The sequence below is a fragment of the Spea bombifrons genome, chromosome 10, assembly GCF_027358695.1.
Source record: "Spea bombifrons isolate aSpeBom1 chromosome 10, aSpeBom1.2.pri, whole genome shotgun sequence".
Lineage (NCBI taxonomy): Eukaryota > Metazoa > Chordata > Amphibia > Anura > Pelobatidae > Spea > Spea bombifrons.
This window is the reverse complement of record NC_071096.1, coordinates 1,988,982-2,012,353: the sequence shown is the minus strand read 5'-3', so window position 1 is coordinate 2,012,353 and position 23,372 is coordinate 1,988,982. Positions and strand designations below refer to the sequence as shown.

The 23,372-nt window shown below is 36.4% G+C and overlaps 1 protein-coding gene across 1 annotated transcript in view; it reads right to left on the bottom strand.

The window, feature by feature from the left end:
- Positions 1-20,867, bottom strand: part of INSC (INSC spindle orientation adaptor protein) — a 34,518-nt gene extending 13,651 nt beyond the window's left edge. Inside the window, exons 1-6 of the mRNA XM_053448361.1 lie at positions 20,778-20,867; positions 16,577-16,922; positions 15,124-15,176; positions 13,069-13,192; positions 11,457-11,570; positions 5,376-5,501 (exon numbers count right to left, since the gene is read on the bottom strand). Of these exons, the coding sequence (XP_053304336.1) occupies positions 5,376-5,501; positions 11,457-11,570; positions 13,069-13,192; positions 15,124-15,176; positions 16,577-16,922; positions 20,778-20,854 (840 nt within the window). The 5' untranslated portion in view covers positions 20,855-20,867. The remainder of the gene's footprint in view (positions 1-5,375; positions 5,502-11,456; positions 11,571-13,068; positions 13,193-15,123; positions 15,177-16,576; positions 16,923-20,777) is intronic.
- Positions 20,868-23,372: the final 2,505 nt, after the last annotated feature.

Sequence of the window (23,372 nt, the reverse complement as noted above, 5' to 3'; positions counted from 1 at the left end):
TAAGGCCTCCATGATGTTGAGGAGATCGATTATCTCCCTTTTGACCAGCCCACCGAGCAGAGGCGTTACAGGGAGTCCGATCACCCAAGAGGGGAATTGGCCCCTTGTTATGCGACAGAGGCCACCGTCTGGACCTTCTGCCTTACGCCAAAATCCGCGACTGTATCTAAGCCTCAAATGTTTGTCAAATTATTATTATTATCTTTTATTTATATAGCGCCAACAGTTTACGCAGCTCTTTATACAATACATAAATTCAAGGGATATGACAAGACGAGAATTGACAGACGAAGCCAAACCAAAATCTTTGGTGGAGAGGCTCGGCTCGCAAGCATAATCTTTATCTATCAATTTTACATCATTTATTTTTTCAGATTTTTTAATAATTTATCAAATCAAGTTTTTCTGCGCTGACTATAAGTTCAATAACACCCCCCTCCCCCCCCCATTTATTTTACTTTATCATCTTATTGAGGGGAAACACGGCTTGGACGGACTCCTGTCTCTAAAAAATAAAAATAAAAGAATACACCTTATGGATACAACGTTTCCCAACATTCTACATCGAAGGAGTTAAAACTCATTTCGAGAAAAAAAAAACGTACATACATTGGCTTACATGAGCAAATATGTACACAGAGCCGGCCGCGGCAATTGTATTTCTTTAATATCGCTGCATTGCAAAGTACCTGGAAGCAACTTATTGATAGAAAGCTGGTTTGGAATATGAGCCGAGCTGATAAAAAACATCCACTGCGTTTATTTTTTAATATCCTTCATCTACAATGGTCGCCAGGAAATCCGCGAGGCTCGACATACATCGGCGCATAACCAGCTCCTAGCTGTGGGTGTATTTGTTTAGCAATCACCGCTTACGATGAATTCGTTTGGGGTTTTTTTATGATATTGTACGGTTTGAATTGTTGCTAATGAAAATGTGGAAAATGCAAAAAAGAATCTTAAAAAGATACATATAGATCCATACATTTGTCTATGATGACTATACTTAGAGCTAGCCAACCCCCCCCCTGTAGAGACGGGGCAAATAAACTTAATAATAAAAATATTACAACTATATTTTTTATAATTGCTGTTTTATGAAGCCATTGCCAGAAGGAGGGGGGCTTTTATTGTGTTATAAATCTTTTTTTTTAATTTAAGTAAGATAAATGGGTCTAGCTGTAGCATATGGGGTCTTTGCAAAGATGCAAAGTTACATAAGATTTGGGACCTCAGAGGTCTCTTTTTCAAATGAACCCAAATAAGTGCTTCCCATATCTTGTATAGTGAGCGTTCCAAGTGTTTTTCTATCTATATTTGGGTATATATCACGGTTCTTAAGTAATCTGCTACTGGACCAATACCGGCTAAAGCGGGCCAATATATATATATATATATATATATATAATCTCAACAACCCCCCCAAACACCGAAATATTCTAGCAGGAGACGAGCACTCCCAGAATGCACTTCTCATTGAGATATTTAATATTTTTTATAATTTTTTTTTATCTAAATGAGTTATTTCATCGCTTTAATCTATAATATACGTAAGAAAAAGTAAACTATTCCGGGGGGCCGGAGAGGGGGGCCTAGAAATGCGTAAAGAACCTATGGAGCAAGGATTTAGTTTGTTTAAAAATGTTTAGTGGATTCGAGTTATTTGTGATTAAAAAATAAATAAATAAATAAATAAGGGGAAATGATAAGGAGTCCTAATAACGAGAATCGCAGAGATTGCGGTTTGTGGCCTCCGGGTAACAGCGTATCTATCGTGTCTAAATGAGTCTGAGTTGAGTAATTAAACCACATTCCGTTTTTTTTTTCCCAGATAGAAACTTTTGTGAAAATTAAGCAAAAAAAAATGTTCTCTTTTTAAAAAAAATATATATATATCTTGCATTTTCTGAAGAACGTAAATTGTGCGAAGGATTTATGTTTTCTTCTTTAACGCAGAAATGATGTTCAGTTAAATCCCCCTTAAAAAGGATTTATAACAAAGAGAATAGAATGTTTGATGCGTTTCAGTTATTTTTAAATATTTGCCTTTTAAATGGGGGTGTGTCCTGCTGACATCAGTGTTACTGCCCACCGATGTCAGTGGGACCGCCCACTGACATCTGTGGGCGGTCCTAGCCGAGTCACGCAAAGGAAGGCTCCAGGTAGCCGGAGTGAAGAAGTTCCCAGGTATAGGTACGACGCCAGGAACACTCTATAGAGATTAATAACTTAATAAAAAAAAGGCAAGTGGCCTTAGAATGATCTAATTATCCAAAAAACTGCAACCTAATAATAATCATCATCATCATCATCACTATGTACTTTAAGTCACAGACCTTGAGACCTAAAAGAGTTTTGTGAAGCTTCTACCCTCCCTGAAAACCTTAAAAAAAAAGCTCTTAACTGGTATCAACTATCAAACAATCTAAATTGATTTAATATTTTTTGGGGGAAAGAAGGCTGTTTTTCCAAAAAAGCTACTAAATCTTTAAGTGTCATCATACAAACTCAACAGTAGAAAGTGGCTTGTGTGAACATTAGAGTCATACCCGGGTCAAACCCAGAGAACCCCGGGATTTCAGCAGGAATGCCCGCTGGCGGCGATAGGAACCCCCACTATCCGTGGGAACGGCCACCGACGTCAGTGGGCAGTCCTGGCCGCGTTCCTCAAGGGAGGGCTCCGGGTAGGAGGAGCCCACAGGTTCCTGGTAAGGAGGCATTAAGGCATCAACAACCTATAGATAAATAGGAAATAAAGGTTAAAACGGTTTACCTTTAAAGCTTTTAGCTGTTCTATTCTGATAAAGAAAAAAATTTCTTTAAAAAAGTATATTTAAAAAGAAAATAAAGTGTTATTCTATCTAAACCTCCGCTGTCCCAATTTGATGATTATTTAGTCTACAGTAATTTTGAGAACGTCTTATAAGATTTTCTAGGAATCTTTTTTTTTATTTTTATTTTTTTTTTACGAGTTTAATAAATTGCTCAAATGTTTCAAACGATCTCAGGTTTCATTAAGAGAGCTCTGTGACAGATAACATTTACGAGCTGACATCCTGGATGAGAATTAGCGTTATTTATGGGGACGCAATAAACCTATAATTAGCTACGGCTTGCGGGTTTTGTCGCCGCCGCGTTAAGGATACGCAATACCTGAGATTATAAAGCGTGGGGAATCCTCGTAAAACCTCGCGGGGGAAGAAAGGAAACATTCTTATGAAATGTTTGGTTATGTTACGGGTGGAACGAGAATTCTTTGTTCATTGACTGGGCTGTCTATTTATTTATTGTACGGTAAACAGGAAAACGTTCTTTTTAACCTTAAAATGGATATTATTCATATTTCCAAAAATCTGATATTTTAGGGGTTCTGATTAAATTGATCAATATAGGGTTTAGAAACCCAATTTATGTGTATACCGAGGGAGCAGCCATCTAAATTTCCTGTTCTCAGGATCTATATAATTTTTCCTCCCCATTAAGTTAATTTTCCCCCAGATTGTTAAATTACCTTTGCAGGAGCGGGGGAGGGGAAGGATAGACCATGCAATATCTCCAAATCAATTATACCGTTTCACTTAAATAAACCCTGATTATAAAGATTTGCGCTGAAATGGTTCAATTGTATGTTTATATCTCAAGAATTAAATGGTTAATTACATTTTTCTTCTTTCCTGATGTCAATTTAAATTTGAACCTAATTTTGTTAGGATACGGAAAACAAAACCCGCCGTGATTAACGAAGTATGAGCTGCATAAGGCGACGCTCTAAAGGACAATAGACATTCGTGAATAACGTTTATTATAAGGGATGGGAAATAAAATGTTCAGGAATAAATATAGAAATATGTTAGAAATAACTTATAGTCTGTTTTTAATCTAATGAATGTTTTGGATCCTTGAATAGATCTTAATGTGTCGTCCACCGAGTCAACCATTTCATTTCCCACCACGACCTTTGTCTTCTCTGTGTTCAGAAAACACGTGCCTCGTTGAATATTATACGACGTAAAATCATAGAGTTTAATCTCTCAGCGTATTATGATGTCAGAACAGTAAAATAGAAAAAAGAATTCATCGGTGGAATTGCTGAATTTGGGGAAAATTAGGTCTTCTCCACGAGAGGAGCCTCGCAGATGGGAGGCATCGGAAAACCAGCTGCGTTGGCTCCAGCCAAGGGCTGAGATTAGCTGATTAGAAAAAGTACCAATAAAAGGTGTCAAAAGCACTGCATGATCTCATTAACATACCGGGAGACGCTATATACACCTATCTACCCATAAAGACAAGAAGCCAGAAGAAGTGTCTAGATTCAAAGTCACCATTATTGTTCTCCTACTGCTTCCGTGTATGGAGAGGCATTAAGAATGGGACACTAATCAATTTCCATGTTTTTTTTTGTATTATGGAGTGTTCAGTTACTGGGGAGATTGGATATGATGTCATACCTCCCTTGGTTCAACCTCCTCTCTGAATACTGGGATTCACAGCAGAATCCTTCTCAGAATTCCTTCTCTTTCGAGCCGTCCACGGAAAATTCAACTCAGATACATTGTTACTAAATGATCATTTCAACTAAAGCAAGTTCCCTTCTAACCAATTCTCTCGCCTTTATGCTACAAATATCAAAAGGTTCTCGTAACAAAGAAACTCCTCAACGTTCCCAGACCTCTTATTTTCCCTTGACGCCATGTCCTGCTATTTTAATGGGTGGCTTTTGGAATTCGTTTTCTTTTGAGGTTTCGTTCTTCAGATAGACAAATAATCCCGTGATACATCCCTGCCGATACATCAGAAATGTATGTATCCCGACATGTTATTGAGCGATAGACTGTGTTCCGTCTTGACATTATTGTAACGGCATATCGGAAACAATGTCAACTGGAAACCAATATTGGGACTTAAGCATCCATTTTATTTGGGGGGGGGCACAACATACCCACGACTGCCATAAAGCTGTCTTGCAGAGGATTATGGGAGCATTAGTTTCCTGATTTCTGAAATGGGGAGCAGGAGACCTTGACCGGTTTCCAGGTATTTCATGCCATGTCTCTATTGTGGCTTAAGGATCCAATGATGAACTTGACTTGATTTAATTTGATCCACGTGGATAGCAGTTGTTATTGAGCCTATTCCCCGCCAATTGATTGGAATTCTAAGTGTTTTCATGTTTAAATCGATTGTAGGCTCTCTAGAACAGGGTCCTCGTCTTTTTCCTTTCCGTTATGTCATAAGGCATGTGCGTATTATTGTTAATTTATACTTTGTTACCATGAATGTTATTGTTACTCTTGAATTCTTCCTTATTGGAATGGCGCTACGGAATCTGCTGGGCTCCGCACGCATATATATGTAATGTAAATGGTGACGCTTACCTTTTCCAATTGGTAAATCCCCTCTTCCACGCAGCACACGGAGGCCAGAGTCCGAAGCGCAGAAGGGTATAGGCACTTAAAACAATCCTGTCGACAGATCTTAAAGAGAGCGACGACTCCTCCTTCCTGTTAGAGAAGATCAAAGAAGTCTTAATTCCTTAAATAATTCTTTAATCAAATAAAAATTGGCCTTATTAACAATTTTCTCAGGGAATGATTAATTGTCATGTGACTCAATGGCAGACACTGATTGGTTGTTGTCATAGAGACTGAAAATGTTTCTTAAACGTTTCTGTGTTGTTGTTAGGGGATTAAGCCTTAAAGACATAAATAATCTCCCACCCTCTCTGCCCCGCAACTCATCAACACAACTTTTATTCTTCAAATTGTTTTTATCATTAAAAAAATGGCGTCATCGTGACCCACAATTTAAGGTCAAAAAAGCATTTTCTGGTTCAAAATCATTAACTCTTTTTTAATGTTTTTTTTCTTTATGTAGTATGTTTTTTTTTCCATTTTCTATTCCGCCACAAAAATAAACTAATTAAAAAAAAAATGTAGTTCATAAAATACGCACTTAAAGACGCGCCGACCAGCATCCACAACAGGTCCACCTTGGGCCATGTTTACACAATTGACTTTTAGCTTTTTTAAATATCATTTTAATTAAAGTCGATTAAAAAAAGCACGTATTAATCTAATTACTTTGTGGGAACCGAGAAACTTGTGTTTAATTATCAGGTCGTTATGGTATAACAAGGCAGGGCCTGGTATTAATAGTAATTTTGTTTAAAAAAAAGCCAGTATATATAAATATATATTTATTTATAAATCAATAAAATATTTTTGAAACAAGTAGAATGAGGTAATAATGAATCGGGAGTTGGTATGGATAATAAGTAATTTCTGCCACCAACCACTAGTAGGAGGCATCGTATTCGGCTGGATAAAGGTTGCAGCCCCTTCAAAATTAAAAAAGAAAATTAAAGAGAAGTCTAAATTTAAAAAAATATATAAAAATCAAAAAAATTATACTAATTAGAATTTGAAATATTCTTCCAGCAGAAGTTACCCCGGAAATTTTTCTGACTCCAATAAGAGCAAAATTTCACCCCAGCAGCGGGCACTAGTCAAAAAAAGTTTAATCCATCCCTTTTAAACAGCACAGCCTGCCTAACATGGCTGTCTAACATAGCTGTCCAACATTGCTGCCCTACATGGCTGCCTAACATGGCTGTCCAACATTGCTGCCCTACATGGCTGCCTAACATGGCTGTCTAACATGGCTGCCTAACATTGATGCCTAACATGGCTGTCTAACATGGCTGCCTAACATTGATGCCTAACATGGCTGTCCAACATGGCTGTCCAACATGATTGCCTAACATGACTGCCTAACATGGCTGTCCAACATGATTGCCTAACATGGCCGCCTAACATGACCCTCATCCATTTTGCGATTCAAAAACACTCTCAGTCTCCAATCAAACAGTAGATTAAATATTCAAAATAGTAAAAACTGTACACTCAACTCCCGACCCAAGGCCATGTAATTATTACACAAGTGAATTACATCTATTTTATAAACATATTTCAGTAATTATTGTACTTTATTTATTTACTCCCCAGATTATATATTCAAATGTTATCATTTCTCTCTTTGCGATATGTGCCAAATAAACTGGAAATAATCCATCTGTCTTTTAATTAACATTGCAAAAAATTAGTAATATTTTAGCTTCCAGATCATATTTCTTTTGACATTTTTTCCATAGATTAGAATATAATTTTGCTAACTAAAAAACTGAATCAAGGTCCAATCAAATCCATTCTAATTTAACTTCTGTAAACATTTTTACCTTTCATTATACTTGTCATTGAAACCAAGCCATTCTACAATACAAAGGGGTGCCTTTACATTTACATCGATACGCTTCGAGACGATCTGATAACTAATTGTGTCCCGGAGTGAACTACGGTGATCAATATGAGGATCGCGAACCAGTCAATTAAACTTAAGTACAGGAATTGTTGACTGTTTATACGTTCTCGTTTAGTCGATGCTGTCACTCCGAGGGTCTCGGAGGTAATAAAGCTATGAAAATCAGAAGAGGCTGGCGACTAAATACCCCATCAATTTAAAGGCAGTCTCCTTTAACATTCAGTATATGGGTTTATACATCATGCCAGGAGACAGACTTATGGTATTCCCTGGAATTCTTCAAGCGTTAATGTTCTTGACGGCCGTTAACAAACAATTCGGAGCTCACGAAAATATCCTTATGTGACACATAGAGTGACAGAGCTTGGTGGGGGTCATACGTTCCAATAAATGTCTCTCGGGCAAAGAAGTAGCTAAGGTTGGGATTATTCCCCGCTCTAAACTCTACTAATGTATGTAAGTTAAAAATTATACTATGGGGAAAAAAATTTAAACATTTTCAGAAGTTATGGTTGGAAAACTACCTGGTTTTTTTGTGCCTAATATTTAAATGAAATCTGATTCTGAAAGTTCTTGGCACATTCTAAAAAAGAAGTTTCTAATTCATAATAACTCACACCGAAAGTGGATAAAATCATGGTACGAAATACTTTGGCCTTCGATAAATATTTTTATTAATTATTTGCTTTTATTTCCATTGGAAAGTAAATATTCGCTTCCGTTGGATTTAGACGAGAGGGTTGTTTCGCGATAGTTAAGCTGACTTGATATTCAAAGAGGTGACATCTTCGTAATCAATAGTTTCTAATAAACAGCTTTCTGCACAGATATCCAATACAAACAAGCAGACCCCGTCTTTCTGTCGTTCTTGGTGGAAAACAATCTACTGGCTTAATTACAGAATACGAAATTTATATAGATATATTTGTTGAGCTTTTCTTAATTGTCTAGAAAAGTTGTTAAAAGTGAGGTAGATGGGTCTATAAATGGCCGTAAAGACCCCGGGGAATGTTTACAAGACACGGAGTTGAACATTGTTTACGTCATCCAGTTCTGGTATAATCATGAGCTCGGATGGATCCTTAAGCAGGTTAGACTTTGTTGAGTTCAGTGTTCCGTGAATGGAGTTCTCTAAGGTTCAGAAGAACTCCTGGAGGTCCTCAACCATGGCCAGGACTTTGGCCAAAATTGTATCTCTGTGGTGGCCCTCAAAAAAACTAGAACCCCAATATACTCTTCGTAGTTGGTCTTAAAGGAACCAAAGAAACTGACCAATCAGCAGGTAGCTGCTATAGCGAAAAGGCCACCTTACCTCCCGGCTTATACTTAACCAGGGATGTGTCTCAAGGTAAATACTGATTTTTGAGCTCCATCTATCTCATCTTACTTCATGGTTAATCACTATAGGTCACACTAGGTCTTGCAGTTATTATATTGCTCAAGGTATTGACTGAAAGACCTCTCGACTTTCTGCCCATCCAAAAAGATTTTTTTATTTATTTATTATCTCTCATAACGATTACAAAATGATATTAAAAACTCCACAAATACAAAATCCCATCATCTATTGAGATGTATAAGAGATATTGACCGTTTTTGACACTCTAGATAACCTGGACTGTAATTCCAATCATCCTCCCCTGGGAACTCCTTTTTTTATAAAAAAACTAAAAATAAAAAAAGGATGTTTCAATTATCTATGGAATTCGGGAAAAGGTAGCATTCTATGTGTATTTTATTCAGTAAATATGATGTTGTTTATTGACATTCTGAGCTTCGGGACGGTGTTTGTAGATGAGGTATATGCAGGACTATAAAGCATGATAGATGTACGTGACGTGCATGGCCAATAAATACATTACAGCCGATATTTCCCGGGAAATGACAGATCTTCCTCTTTAACTCGGCTGAGTTATCATATAGAGCTGACCAAACAGTTATTGAAACCGTTGGCCGAGTTCCAGGATCGAACTAATCTTTTATTCCGTAAATACAGTTGGCCGGGCTCCCCGCCCTGTGAAATATGGATCCCTCCGGCGTTGCCTTTAGTGGATGAATTTAGAGGTAAATCTGCTGTAACGCTCATCACAGAGTCATCAGCAGCAAAATATATTACCCTACTGATTAAAAAATAAATAATAATATTGCGCATTTTAGTCGAGGGCGCTGCCGGTGAGTCAGTCGGCATCCGAGCGACAAGTTTATAAAGTCCTGTAAAATCTTGCTTATTATGCTCACAAATTTTCTTGGTTTTAGGAAAGTTTAGCACATATTTTAAATTTTTACATGCATTGGTGTATTTTCCTTTTGGCGCGACCCGTGGCCTAACCCAGGGCAGCGCCGCCGGCCGCCACCCCTTCGCACCTCTGTCCTTTCTGGGATATGATGTCATATGAATCGGGATATGATGTCATATCCTGGCGCTCTACTTTTAAAGGATGTGGGACTGTACAGACCTGATCCCCCCTTTAAACCAGTCCATCGAAAAGCCTTATGGGGAGCCTGGTCGCCCAAATCACCCAAGATCTTTTTTTTTTTTATATAAATGATACATTACAGCATATAAAAAGTGCTATTTCTAGAAAACCCATGCATTTGAATTTCACATTATTTTTCCGATCAGGGGTCTTTCTGTATCCGCGTTTGCGTGGTATATAGAGATACCAGACAGCGTTTCACCTTGCGTCAGTCTCATGAAAGGGTTAAAGTGGATTCTTGCTGCTAAATATCATTTTGAAGCTTCGGCGATGAAATCTAACCTCGTTTTAAATGTTGGGGTCATCGTTGCCTCCGGTGTATTACACCGGGGTACCTTCTCACTAGGCCAGGGGGCATTAACCAAATTGAAAACGGCTGTAAAGTTCAAAAGCAGATTAACCCCTTAATGACAAAGCCCGTACATGTACGGGCTCAAAATGCATTGTTTTCAATGGGTTTCGCGACCGCCCATTGTCCTTAAGGGGTTAATAGAAATAAAAGTTCCTTTCATTCTAGTTTTGTGGCAGCCTCTTGGAAGATTATTATGCGCTAGAACTTTTTAGACTCAAGAATAATTACAATATGTTTCAAACGTGCCTTTTAACATGCGTTCATTTATTTTCACGGCTATTTCATGATTTTGTTCGAGTCAAATTAGTCTTTTTTTAGTTTCTTTGATTAGTTTTGTTTGCTGCGGAACTTAAAATATACAATTTCTAGTTTTTTTACACTAATTATGGATGGTTTAGTGTGAAAGGGACGGCGCAGGATCATGTAAGTTAAATATATTAATATAATATAATACTTTACATGTTTTCGGCTACACATTTTCAGACTGTGGATCACGCGTCTCTACATTCTACTGAAAGGTTCCATTTGCTCTCTCTGAGTATTAATTCTGCTCCTCAGGGTCACTATATTATTAATTCTTCTACTCAGGGCCATGATACATTTTAACAAAAACCCTTTAAATATTTAAAGTATTTTAAGGGAGAGTCAGAGACCAAAACTGTCCGGATGTACGTAGGTTTGGTCTATCTATCTATCTATCTATCTATCTATCTATCTATCTATCTATCTATCTATCTATCTATCTATCTATCTATCTATCTAGCTATCTATCTATCCATCTATCTATCTATTTATCTATCTATCTATCTATCCATCTATCTATCCATCTATCTATCTATATATCTATCTATCCATTATCTATCTATCTATCTATCTATCTATCCATCTATATATCAATCGATCTATCTATTCTATTATCTATCTATCTATCTATCGTCGATCTATGTATAATGATGATGTCATAGTCTCGTGGGCACAGAGCGGTGACCCGTTCAGAGATGGATTACAGTCCTGGATCCCATTGCACTTGCCATTAAATTAACACCTTAAACCCATTGAAAACAATGCATTTTGAGCCCGTACATGTACAGGCTTTGTCATTAAGGGGTTAATGAGCGACGTATAATATTCAGAGTTGGGGATGGGAGATTTATTGTTCACTTAATGATATAGTGGATGGGAAGAGTTTTTGAGTTTGATTTGGTAGTAATTTTTTTAATCAAATCCCTGTTCTTCGAAGACTTTCTCCGCTTTTCCTGAATCCAAAGAATTATGGAAAATACTGAATTATCAGGAATCTGTCTCCGTACCTGAGCTACCAGTTGGCAGAGTCGGGAACCCTCTCGAGTCAGACTATAAAGCCTGTGGATAGCCGATTCCACGCTGTACAGATTGTCGCAGGTGTCCAGCTGTTCTATCAGGTTCTGCAGGGGAGAAATAAAAATGAATGAATCCACAGGTTTTCAGAAGAAAATGGTAACTTTACAAAGAATTAAGAAAGACATTATTCCGATTTATTTACATGTAGACTGTGTGACAGTAGAGGCTGTTTTCTAATACTCCATATTTTGCTTGTAGCAAAACACATCTCATTTCTAGGAAAAGAGTGAAAACTACATTTTGGATTCACCAAAGTAGAGAAAGATTCCAGTTTGTAGGAATGGGTTGGGTTATCCAGTAAATTCCAGATTTCCAGAAGCCAAGATGAAAGTTGGGCACCAGGGATGGACATCCGTGGACGAGGTGGTGGGTCCAACTAACGATCCCAATAATGCAGTATAATGACCCAAAAGCTATTCATTCTACAATATTGTCCCTATGAACCCTAAATCACAGCATTAGCACCGCTTTGGATTGTTTCGACATCGTACCGACGTCAGGCAGTCCGTATTGAACCGAATCGTAAAATATTGGGAGATTTTGGTGGAAAAATAAAGCTTAAAATGATGACTTTAGATCTGAGATGTTTAAAATGGCCAGGAAGGAATGCTTTTTAATTATAAATTCATCTTAATGGTGAAAGCGGCTGGCGCATTAACTATGTATTGGGCTATTGCTTATTCTCAGAGCTTTTACTTCCCGAAGAGACTTGATACAAGGTAACAAGAACGAGTGCTCAACATTGTACAAGGCCTCAGCCGTTCCCACGGAGAATACAACGTAGACAACAGGAAGTGGAAAAAGGGTTTTTTTTTTTTTTTGGTAAATAATGTATGAAATTATATTAGTTTTTTTGTAGATTTTAAATTGTTCTTGCACAATGTAATATTTAAAATTGAAAAAAAAAATCCACAGAACTGCGTAATGACACCAAAATTAATTTTGTTTCCTTTTTTTTTTTTTCAGCCCTGTGTCAGTAAGTACGACCTTAGGCAGACATGTGGCACCACGAGAACCCATTACATCATAGAGCAAAATAATTGATGGCGAATTACAGTACACTGGAGGAAAATATGTTTTTCAAATATTTTTTAACTCATTCCTGTACGTGGGCCTGAAATCCAGAAATGATATCTTTTCGTTTTCCTTCATGGGTTTGAATATAACTCCAGGAGCAAATAGAATTATTTGTATAATAAATTTTATCCATACACTATACAAGTTACTTTATTTAAGGGTACGAAATAATAAACAAAATAAACAGCTTGTGCCATGTAATGTATATTAACCCATTCATTTCCTGGACAGAGAGCAGCAAATGTATTTATTTATTTTTTTATATAAAAAATATATACTTTCTGCTAAAAAATAAATATTTTTCAACTCAGTATTGATTTATTGATTTATACATTATTCTATTTTTTTTTATAAAAAATATTTAATTTTTTTTTATATTTAAAAATATTATATTTTCTGCTAAAAATATTTTTCCCGCCCAGTACCGATTTATATATCATTTCATTTTTTTTCAAATCATCTTACCTTTACCTCCTGTTTAAGAGCAAGATTTATTAAGTGACTAAAATACTCTCCGACAGAAGTCAGGGTTTCGTTGATGCTCATTTTCATGGACAAGAGGGTTTCCTCTTCGCCTGTCTGCGTACATCTGCAAATAAATACATGGAATAAATTAGCATTGTCTAATTATCTACTCCTGAGGACTTGCCACATGGGGCTACCGTATACATGAGCAGTCGCTTAATAGAATGATCTCAGGTAAGATGGACACGGGTGCCCTCGGTTATATTTTTAGCTCTACATAGTGTTTCAGCGCGAAGAATTATGTGAGCAATTATCTAACACTCAACCCTGACATCATGAGACAATGGCATCCATCAGCGAAGCGCGTGGGTTCGGGGATTTCGCATTCACGTATTATTATAACGCGGCGGAAATACACATGAAACCGCTGCTTACGCTGCTTGGTCAAAAAAGGGAGACGGGTTCGCACGATTTATAAAACTTTTGGCAATAATAAAATATAAATTCACAAATAAAAACAATATCTCTGTGCGCTCGGTTACAAAGTGACGTTTATCCCGCCAGGAGTGGCAACGTTTCGATCCTGCTGCGGGATCTTCTTCAAGCCATAAAGATAGGTGTGAAACTTTATAGACGAACTTATTTGCATAATGGAGGTGAGCGGTAGGTGGGATGTATGTATTTGTGTTTGTATTTTTTTATGTATGTGAGCATGGATGTGTAATTGTGTGTGTGTGAGCATGAATGTGTGTGAGCATGTATGTGTAGGTGTGTGTGAGCATGTATGTGTAGGTGTGTGTGAGCATGGATGTGTAAGTGGGGTGAGATGGAGTGTGTGTTAGAATGAATGTGTATGTGTGTGTTAGTGAGTATAAGTAAGTGTGTGTAATTTGTGTAAGTGTGTTTACATACGTGTGCCAGAGTGTATGTTGGAAGGGGGGCAAGGGGCAATCGGTAAAAAAGGCACAGACCAGCTGTTCAAGTTGGGGGCCCCGGGGCAATTTTCACACCAAGCCCCTGTAGTTTCTAGTTATGTCCCTGAGATCCATGCGTTGCCACAGCCAAGTACTAGAGGTGCGAAACGCGTCAAAGTTCCTAGTTTTTATATAATTGATTAACTTAAAAATGGCCGCTCTTTAAATGGCCGCGTGGGTGACCTCAGACGGGCTACAATATTGATGCCCGTGTAGTCAGAATGGAACGGAAGGGGCCTTGACAGGGATGCAGAGCAGGGCTAGGTCAGGGGGTCATAGAAAGTTCAGTGGGGAGGGGGAGGAAGTGAAGGGGGTATATAAGGATGGGGCTTAAGGTGGTTCGGGGCTTTTTGTTGTGCCAGCATACCCGGTGTGTTTGTCCCACCCTCCCTCCCTTTATTTGTGGTGTTTCATGTGGATGTGTGTCCTTGTTACTAATTTTCTTTGTTTTGTTTCAGGATTTTGTCACAGCCGAGGGGGCGGTAGCTTGCCAGGTTGCCGGGGGGTGTTATGTGGTTATTGCCACTGGTGTTCAAGTCTCGGTGGGAGGTTCCTGGCTGGGCGGTTGCTGGAACCTCAGGTGGGGGAGGGGCATCATGGTATGCCCTCCCATACGGTTATGCTTACGGTTCGGCCCCGGTTGGCCCTGGCAAGCTTACGGGTGTTTTATGGTATTTGGGTCATTGCCGTGTTAATGCACCTTTTTATGTTTACAGGTTGCGTGGCAATGACGTTAATAAATTGGCTGTGGCCTTTATTCATCCCACATTTCGTGTCTGTGTTTTTATTGGGGGGTGGTTATCTGGATGACATAGCCCGAGAGTCAAGGCTACCCCTGTCATATAATATCTTAATTAGAATGTTACATTTTATTATCAAAGTACATAAAAATCAATTTTTGACTAAAACAAAAGCAACTCTTTGTTTAACCAACAGCAATGAATGCACGTCGAAAGTTCTGCTTAAATATATATGGGACGGAATAAATTCTGCGACTTGGTCTTCAAAATTCAAAGCGTTACCAAAATTCTCATTGTAAATGCGTTCACGTTTTCTAATTTCGCGTCTAACTTCATATTACCTTTCGGTTATATCCGTGAGCTCCGAGCATTTGTCCATTAAAATAGTTTCATACTGCAGGGGAACAAAGGTAATGTTTTTCAGCGTATAAAACAATATAATTTCCAAATTCCGTGATATTATACTAGGATCACCCGAGACCAGAAATACGACAAGCTGACCCAAACATCTATAAATACTCAAATCTAAGTAAATAGAATACAAGCGCGCATTAGACATCGGGACGTCAATTGGCCAGATCCGGTAAAAAAAAAAAAAATAATAATAATAATAAAAAATAATAATAATAATTTCAATCCGCCACTTGTGTAACTGTGCACTTTTCGGTAAAACTACTTAATTAAGAGTTATTATTCTGTTTTCAAACCTGATAACACACATTATTTTTTCCCATCATTTACGCCTATCCCAAGCAACAATTATAGGGATAAGTGTGTGTGAGCAGAGAAAGTGCGTGGATGAGTTTACCCGGCGGAATATGATGGATTTGACCTTTCAAATTACAAGTAGAGATTTCAGCTTCTGTTTTGCGTGCGTTTGAGAAAAAAAAAAGGTAAATCACATAAAGTAATTTGCACATCACAATAATGTCTCGCTAGCTTTAACTGTTTATGTATCAGAGAGAAAACATTGTCTTCCTTCCACCGATATCACAAATTCTACCCCAAAATCATTCTCTACGAGGCCATTTAATGAGGCATTTCTATGAGGCTAGCCTTAAGTTATAATATACCTGGAGAAGGCAATGATTAGTTGAAAAGGTCTGTTGCCATAACAGCAGAAAAGGCCTCTCACAAACTGCGTTCTAGTGTTATTTTTAAGCAGCTCTTGCATTTGAGATCCCAAAATCCTCCCCAGAAATACTTTTAAATCATGTTAAATTCTGCTCCGTTTTTAATTTGGTTGGCTAGTTTTAATGCTAGCCTTAAGTCATGTGATTCTTGGAGAGGCTACTCATAAGCTGAAAAACGTTGTTGCCATAACAGCAGAAAACACTTCTTACAAACTGTGTCCAAGTGTTATTTTTAAGCAGCTCCTGATTTGTATAGTAATATACTATAGTATATAATATAGTGCACTTTTTATGAGTTCATCTTACAGGATATCAAGATTTAACATCCCCTGTAAAGAAAGACCCAATTTTTTAGACAGAATTCAGTCAGAAGGATCCGGTTAATATATCACATTTGTAGATTAATATTAGTCTCTCCCATAGGACCAATAAAAATGACAGGTATCCCAATACTACACGGAGAATGGAAAATAGCCTGTAACTTAAAAATTGCCTGCTACTTTCTAAAACTTCCAAGGCCAGCTTCAATAAAAAAAAAATATTAAATATATATATATATATATATATATAAAAATATATTTAAATATAAAAAAATCTAAAGAGTTCTTTAGGAAACCTTTCAGTAAAATCACAGGGCGATATTTATCAATGAAAATCATACCCGATGCATCTCATCCGTTGAAGTTTTGGTAAACGTGTTGTATTCTTTAATCATTGAGCGGACGTGGCAATTCATTCTCACGGTCATGACGTGAACGCGTTTCCACTTATTTTTCTCCAGTTTTTGGACAATTTTGGTGAGTTCTGTGCTTATAATCCAAGCTCTCTTTAGTAACATTTCCAAACTACTCTGCGTGCTGTCTTGAGAGGTAAACATGAGTTCACTCTGAGAATCATCCTCGGTGCTGATTGGCTTCGACTGAAGAATGCACATGCATTCGCATTCCGTCATCAACGTTAAATCGTCCATCCAGCGCTGTACCGAATCCACCTGGATGAAGTTCATGCTAGAAACACAGCAAACAGATCAATAAGTGATAATCTAGGAGAAAAAGGGATTGAAATATTCAAAAATGTTTATTTTTCAATTGGAACAAAAACCTGAAAATAGTAGTATTATTCCAAAAAAAAAATGGGGTCTTTAGTTGAAATTGATACTTTGTATTGGGCCAACATAGAAAAGATGGAAAGTTACATGAGCTTTTGGGAAATATAAAGAACAAAATGAAGAACTTTAAGAACAAAATACACATTTTTAAGGTATAGTAAATCTCATAGTATAAGAAAATATATTTAGCTAAATTACAGTTAATGTCTACCTTACACGGAACAAGTACACACAATATATAACATACACAACTGACAATAATAATAATAATAATAATAATAATAATAATAATAATAATAATAATAATAATAATCTATTAATAATAATAATCTAGTAATAATACAAATATAATAACAACAACAACAATAATAATAATCTAGTAATAATAATAATAAAAATATAATAATAATAATAATAATAATATAATAATAATCTATTAATTTAATAATCTAGTAATAATACAAATATAATAACAATAATAATAATAATAATAATAATAATAATAATAATAATAATAATGTAATAATAATATAATATAATAATAATAAATGTAGTAATAATAATAAAAATATAATAATAATAATGTAATAATATAATAATATAATAATAATAATAATAATAAATGTAGTAATAATAATAAAATAACAATAATAATAATAATCTAGTAATAATAATAATAATAATGTAATAATAAAAAATATAGTAATAATATTATTAATAATAATAATAATAATAATATTATAGTAATAATAATAAAAATGTTTATAAATGATTTAAAATCTTCCTTTACATTATTCTGGGCTTCCAAAGAATTGAGGTAAGGGACCTTTTCATACATAAAATTGATAAATAGTGATCGAAAGTTTAACTTATGTGATTAATGCTTCTGAAAAACGCTTTGATTTTTTTTTTCTTCCCAGCGCCGTCCGGCTGTGATTGATTTATTGTTGAATTATGGCAGACGACGCAGGGCTTCCAATAGAATTACCCCCGTAATGAATTGCGCGGAAAGCATAAGGGATTGCTTTCTGATTTATACTTTCAGGAAAGCTTTCGAAGTGGCCAAGAACTTTTTTTGGATTTCTCAAAAGTTGTACAGTTAGAATATTGAAGCCCACAAAGGGGGCCAGAATGGGCTATAGCGGCCCTTGACTGGACTGCACAGTAGGGATAGGCTTCTATGGCGGGAGTTGGGATTTAGGGGGAGAAGTGGTAGGTTATTTCGGGTGATGGCTTCCCAGCTGTGGAGCCATTTTTAGTGACCATACCTGGGTTGCGTGTTAAAGGAAAGAGGGGGACAGGGGAGGAAAAAGGGGGACAGGGGAGGAAAAAGGGGCATCAGGTGAGCTTCTGCTTGGGTTAGAGAACAAGTAGAAGAAAGGTGTTTGCAGTAAATCTTGCAGGTGCGATTTTCTATATTTTGCCCAGTTCTATCTCTGGCAGGTTCTGCTGGAGTCCACCTCCTTGTATCTTTGCTGGGGTACGAAGGATTCAAGTACAAATGTTGACCATTTCTTAATGTTAAATAAACATCTTCTTCAAGTTCTAGGAGAACGTCTCTCACCCAGAGCAATGTCACCAATTCGGTCAACAAAGAGCGGACATTCATCGGCAGAACCAAGAACAAGTCTTGGAGACCCTCAGAAAGAACATAGGCCTCCTGACCAGGGGTTCCTCTGCTGCCCATATATCATTTGTTTAATTAATACCCTCTTTATGTTATCGACCCATAGTACTGCATAGCTAATTCTGTAAGTATTTAAAAAAATATATAATGAATATATAAACATGGCTTCCTTAAATTAACCAATCGTAGAAAGTCCATTTCGGGGAAAACCCACAAATGTAATTATTTTCTTGGAATTACAAAATCATTAAAAACACGGCAGCTTCTAGTTGGATTTGATTAGGTAAGTGAGTCCGAAGAAAATGTGGATAGACCTGTAGGATGAACCTAATTGAAAGAGAATCCTAGAAAGATCAATAATCATCCACAGAATCCATCCACTTTTTTTAAATGGTCGTTTAGTAAGAAGTTGCTGGAAGAATGACGCTGGAAGTGTTCCGGGGAAGAAAACCCTCAAGATTCCAAAGAGCTCATTCTTTAATGCCATTGGTGGAGAAGGCTGCCGAAGGGGTAGTTGACAGAGGCGGTTTCTTTTATTGATTTTTATTGCAGTACTTTTTTTTAAGTGATTCCTTTGATATTTATTTTATAAAATATAAAAGAAATATTATGACCTACAACTCAAAACTGAATTATTTAGAAAGAAAAAAAAAGGAAAAATTAAATTAAAAAAAAAACATTTCAATTGAGCTGAAGAAATAAACACTAAAAGGGTAAATAGGGTTCATTAACCCCTTAAGGACAATGGGCGGTCCCTCAACCCATTGAAAACAATGCATTTTGAGCCCGTACATGTACGGGCTTTGTCATTAAGGGATTAATATAATGATATTTAATATTTAATTAATAAAAATAAAATTAAACACTGATAAATGTGTGAATTCAATAGGCATTTAATGAGATGAAACAATGCAAACTAATATATTGTTGATGAAACCAACAAAAATACATAGAAAACCCTAAAACCCTATCAACTGTTATTCTACAAGGTAAAATCATCTCAGACGAGGTATCCTTTGCATGAGAACCTTTTAAGCAGCGCGTGGAGGGATTCTGAGAATGTAATGGCGTCTCATTTGGTTCAAGGACCCCACCTGTGACATTAAACGATATGTCTAATTTATCATTTTACATAATAAACGAGCCTGCGTGTCCATGGGGATGGCGTTGTGTTGCTACGTCGATGACAACAGAATATTTGGGGTCTCGTAAAAGCTCTTTGGAAGGCTGGTCATCTCATCCACAAAGCTGGACCTCGTTGAGTTCCACAGCCGACAGACTGTTACATGTCGTTAAAGCCTGACGGGGAATAAATCGTCCAACAACCGGTTATTAAAAAACCTGGATTATTTTCAGATCCTATTGTTCGCTCTCTAAAATTTTTGTTTGTTGTCTCCATACAATTTCCCACCTGCGTGAAGTCTTGCAGAAAGAACACAATGGGAACGGCTTGTTGGTGGAGGTTATGAACCTTGTGTGTCCTTTTGTTTCATTGCGCAGTAGAATAGACGGTGTGTGCGTAGGATGATGTTTAAACTACGAGGGTTGGTTGGCGGTGAAGTTTAAGCCAAGTTTTATCCTGTTTTGGTTTCTTAGAAACGGGACAGGACCGCAGATACGAGCTACTGCTCCACCGAATCGGCTCATTATTCTAGCTTCTGTAGGATCCAGGACCTTACATTGGGTTTTATCTTCAGGGTAGCCTTATATCTTCCCATTTCAAGGGGTAAATTCCTTCACTGCCTTAACCCCTATCACCCCAGGAAGGCTATTCCACAGAAATGATGAATATGCACCTATTTATGTTCCGTGGTAACACTTTTACTGAATTTAAAATTTTGGATGGATTCTCAACTCCTCTGGTATAAGATATTGGGGACTCTCTCCCAAGACTATAATATACATACTTTTTGGTAAGGTTACACTTCTAAAGTTGGATTTTCACCCAATCAAGCATAGAAAGCAATTCTTAAAGGTAGCCTCTTCCAAACTACAAAAAAATATCATTTTCTGTTAATTTTCTGGCTCTGGGATGCAGCACCACATGGAACCAAGAAGAAATCCGTTATTAACTGTGATATTAAGGTCATTGAAAAGAAGCTAAAGAAAGGAGAGACTTATATCTACCGTTGGACTGGAAGGACGTTCAATAAACCGCCATCTTGAAAAGCCATTTCGAACTTTATCCAAGGTCTAGAAATCATCCAGATCTGTCTGAAACAAAGCAAATAATAAGATTATCAGAAAAAAAAAAGATAAAAAAAGACTCCGTAATAGAAAACTTTTTAAAAACTAACCTGTAACCTGTATATCGATGCGAAAATAATACTTAAATGTTATTTAATGATTGTATAATGAAGAATTAGAGCAGGGGTTATCATGTTATGTCTTTGGACCCTAAAATAGTAAAAAAATAGTAAAATACTATCCAAATTTTACAATTTGAACCAAAGAAGTCTGTTTTGATAATTTTATAAGATAAACTACAAAAGACACACATGCATTTTCCTTTTTTTTTTCATTTCTAAAATATTTTGTTGGAAATAAAAGATAAATAGGTTGGAAAATGTATTTGTTGAAGAACATGGATACATGAGATCTAAAACCCCCCGATGTCTTCCAAGTGGACCCCCGTCAGGGACCTCCTCGCAGACAGATAGCTCTATAATTCTATAATTTTGATCTGAGTCTCGTAAGTACATTATTTTTCCGTGGAAACATTGTAATCTAGAGAGAAAAAAAAATGAGCCCTACAGATATTCTGAAATTATGAACAAACAAGAAACGAGCCGCTGGAACAGGTTATTAGTTACCGTCCGTGCTGCCTCTGTTATTAATCTGGAAGCACAATATTTCTATTTAGCATTTGGAATTTTTTTTCATCCAAAAAAACCTCAAAACGTATTTCTGACGTTTATTCGCAACTACGCCGTCCATCTCATCCTAAGGGACTGTTATTAAGAAAAAGATGTAATAAAAGATGATTATACTTATCCAAAAACAAATACAAGTTAAAAAAAAAATTGCTAGTATTTTATTTTTTAATGAATGCTGGAAATTTTTAATTCTAATAATAAAAAAGTCAGCTTTTAATTCCCTTTGGAGCAGCTTATTTTTGAAGTTGAACAAATGCAGCCAATTTTTTTATCTAGGTAGCAAAAAAGTTGTCTAAAAAGTAAAAAAAAAAAAAAAGAGTTATTAAACCGAATTAAGAGCTTTTCACTCATCTCTTTCACCTCTTAATTTATAGAATCCATAACACAAATTAGTTGTTTTGTTATTCAGATTCACTCGCCTGTCTGTAGCCAACAAACACAATAATCAAACGATAAATCTGATTTATTCCTGCAGAGTTCAAATTTTGGTAAATGCTAAAAACCAGCCAGAAAAAAGACTAGACAAATTAAATGGCAGTAATAAAAAAATATTGATTTTTTTTTCTTGATTTAAAGCAACTTTATTCTAAATATAGGACATGTAGAATGTAGAAATACTTAACTGCTACTTAAGTTGTTAGACTGTTGGGGATAAGATATTTTTTTACCAAAAAGTCATGATTTTAACATATTGGCTTTTTAGCAATATTTAATATATATTATAATATAATATTAAATAATTAGTTTATTTATTCATTTATTAATAAGTAAATTATTTATTGGGAATAATGAGAACAATGGACCAGATTTAAAAAAAAAAAAAAAAAAAAACAAGGACCTTTGGAAAATAACACGAGATTCGGTACAACGAGTATGAAAGGCCACACATTCTCAGTTATTGAGTTACTTGGACAGAATACAGAAGAGCTGAATATCGAATAAAATGATTTCTATGAAGTCCGAGTGTCTAAAAGGATTTGAGGGATGTAGCTGGAGTTTCAAATGTTGACTAGAATGAGCAATAACTACTAGTTACGTTACAGGAACGATACATAAATTTACTTTGTATATTCAGAATTTCTGTCCAATTAAATGCAATTGTTCTGTTTATTGGTAATAATTCAGATTCGTGTGTCTTTGCTTTTATGTAACTTTACATTGATCCTCATTTGACGTGGCTACATGCTTGGTGAGATCGAGAAGACAGACTAGCGGGTCAAAGGAGACATCGATTACAAATCCTGAAGAAGCCAAGGATCTCGTTGGGTTTCCATCTGCTCTAGTTGAAATGTATTCCCACCTTTAAGCTTTGCCCCAAAGGAGGTTAACGGGGTTAGACTGTGATCAAAAACTGGGGGGAATCGGTTCCCTACTATGGAGATGCCAGATACCATCAACAATACTGTGGGAGCACCAAGTATGGACAAAGCGCGTCTCCATATTGGCCACAAACCACACGGATTCTCTGTACCATGGAATGGATGGAGTGGTGTATGGAGAAAATACAGTAATTAATAGGGGCGACGTTATAAAGGAGGGCAGATAAATGATTTTGTCCAACATCCATTGAAGGATCAAAAACGAGCAACAGCCTCGGAATGCAAATCCTCTTAAGTGCAAATGTTCTCCGAGAAAATAACGGTCTTGTCCCCATTTGCCCTTTTTAACCCCAGTCACGGAGTGATGTATGTTACATTGTAACGGATTAGAAAATAGCAGAATGGGAGAAAAAAATATATGTAGCACAATTTATTTATTTATTCTATTTATAGATCATCTCAAACAACACTTTCAGAATGCAGAGGATGAGTTTCATAATGGCGAAGATAATTTATTATTAATTTAT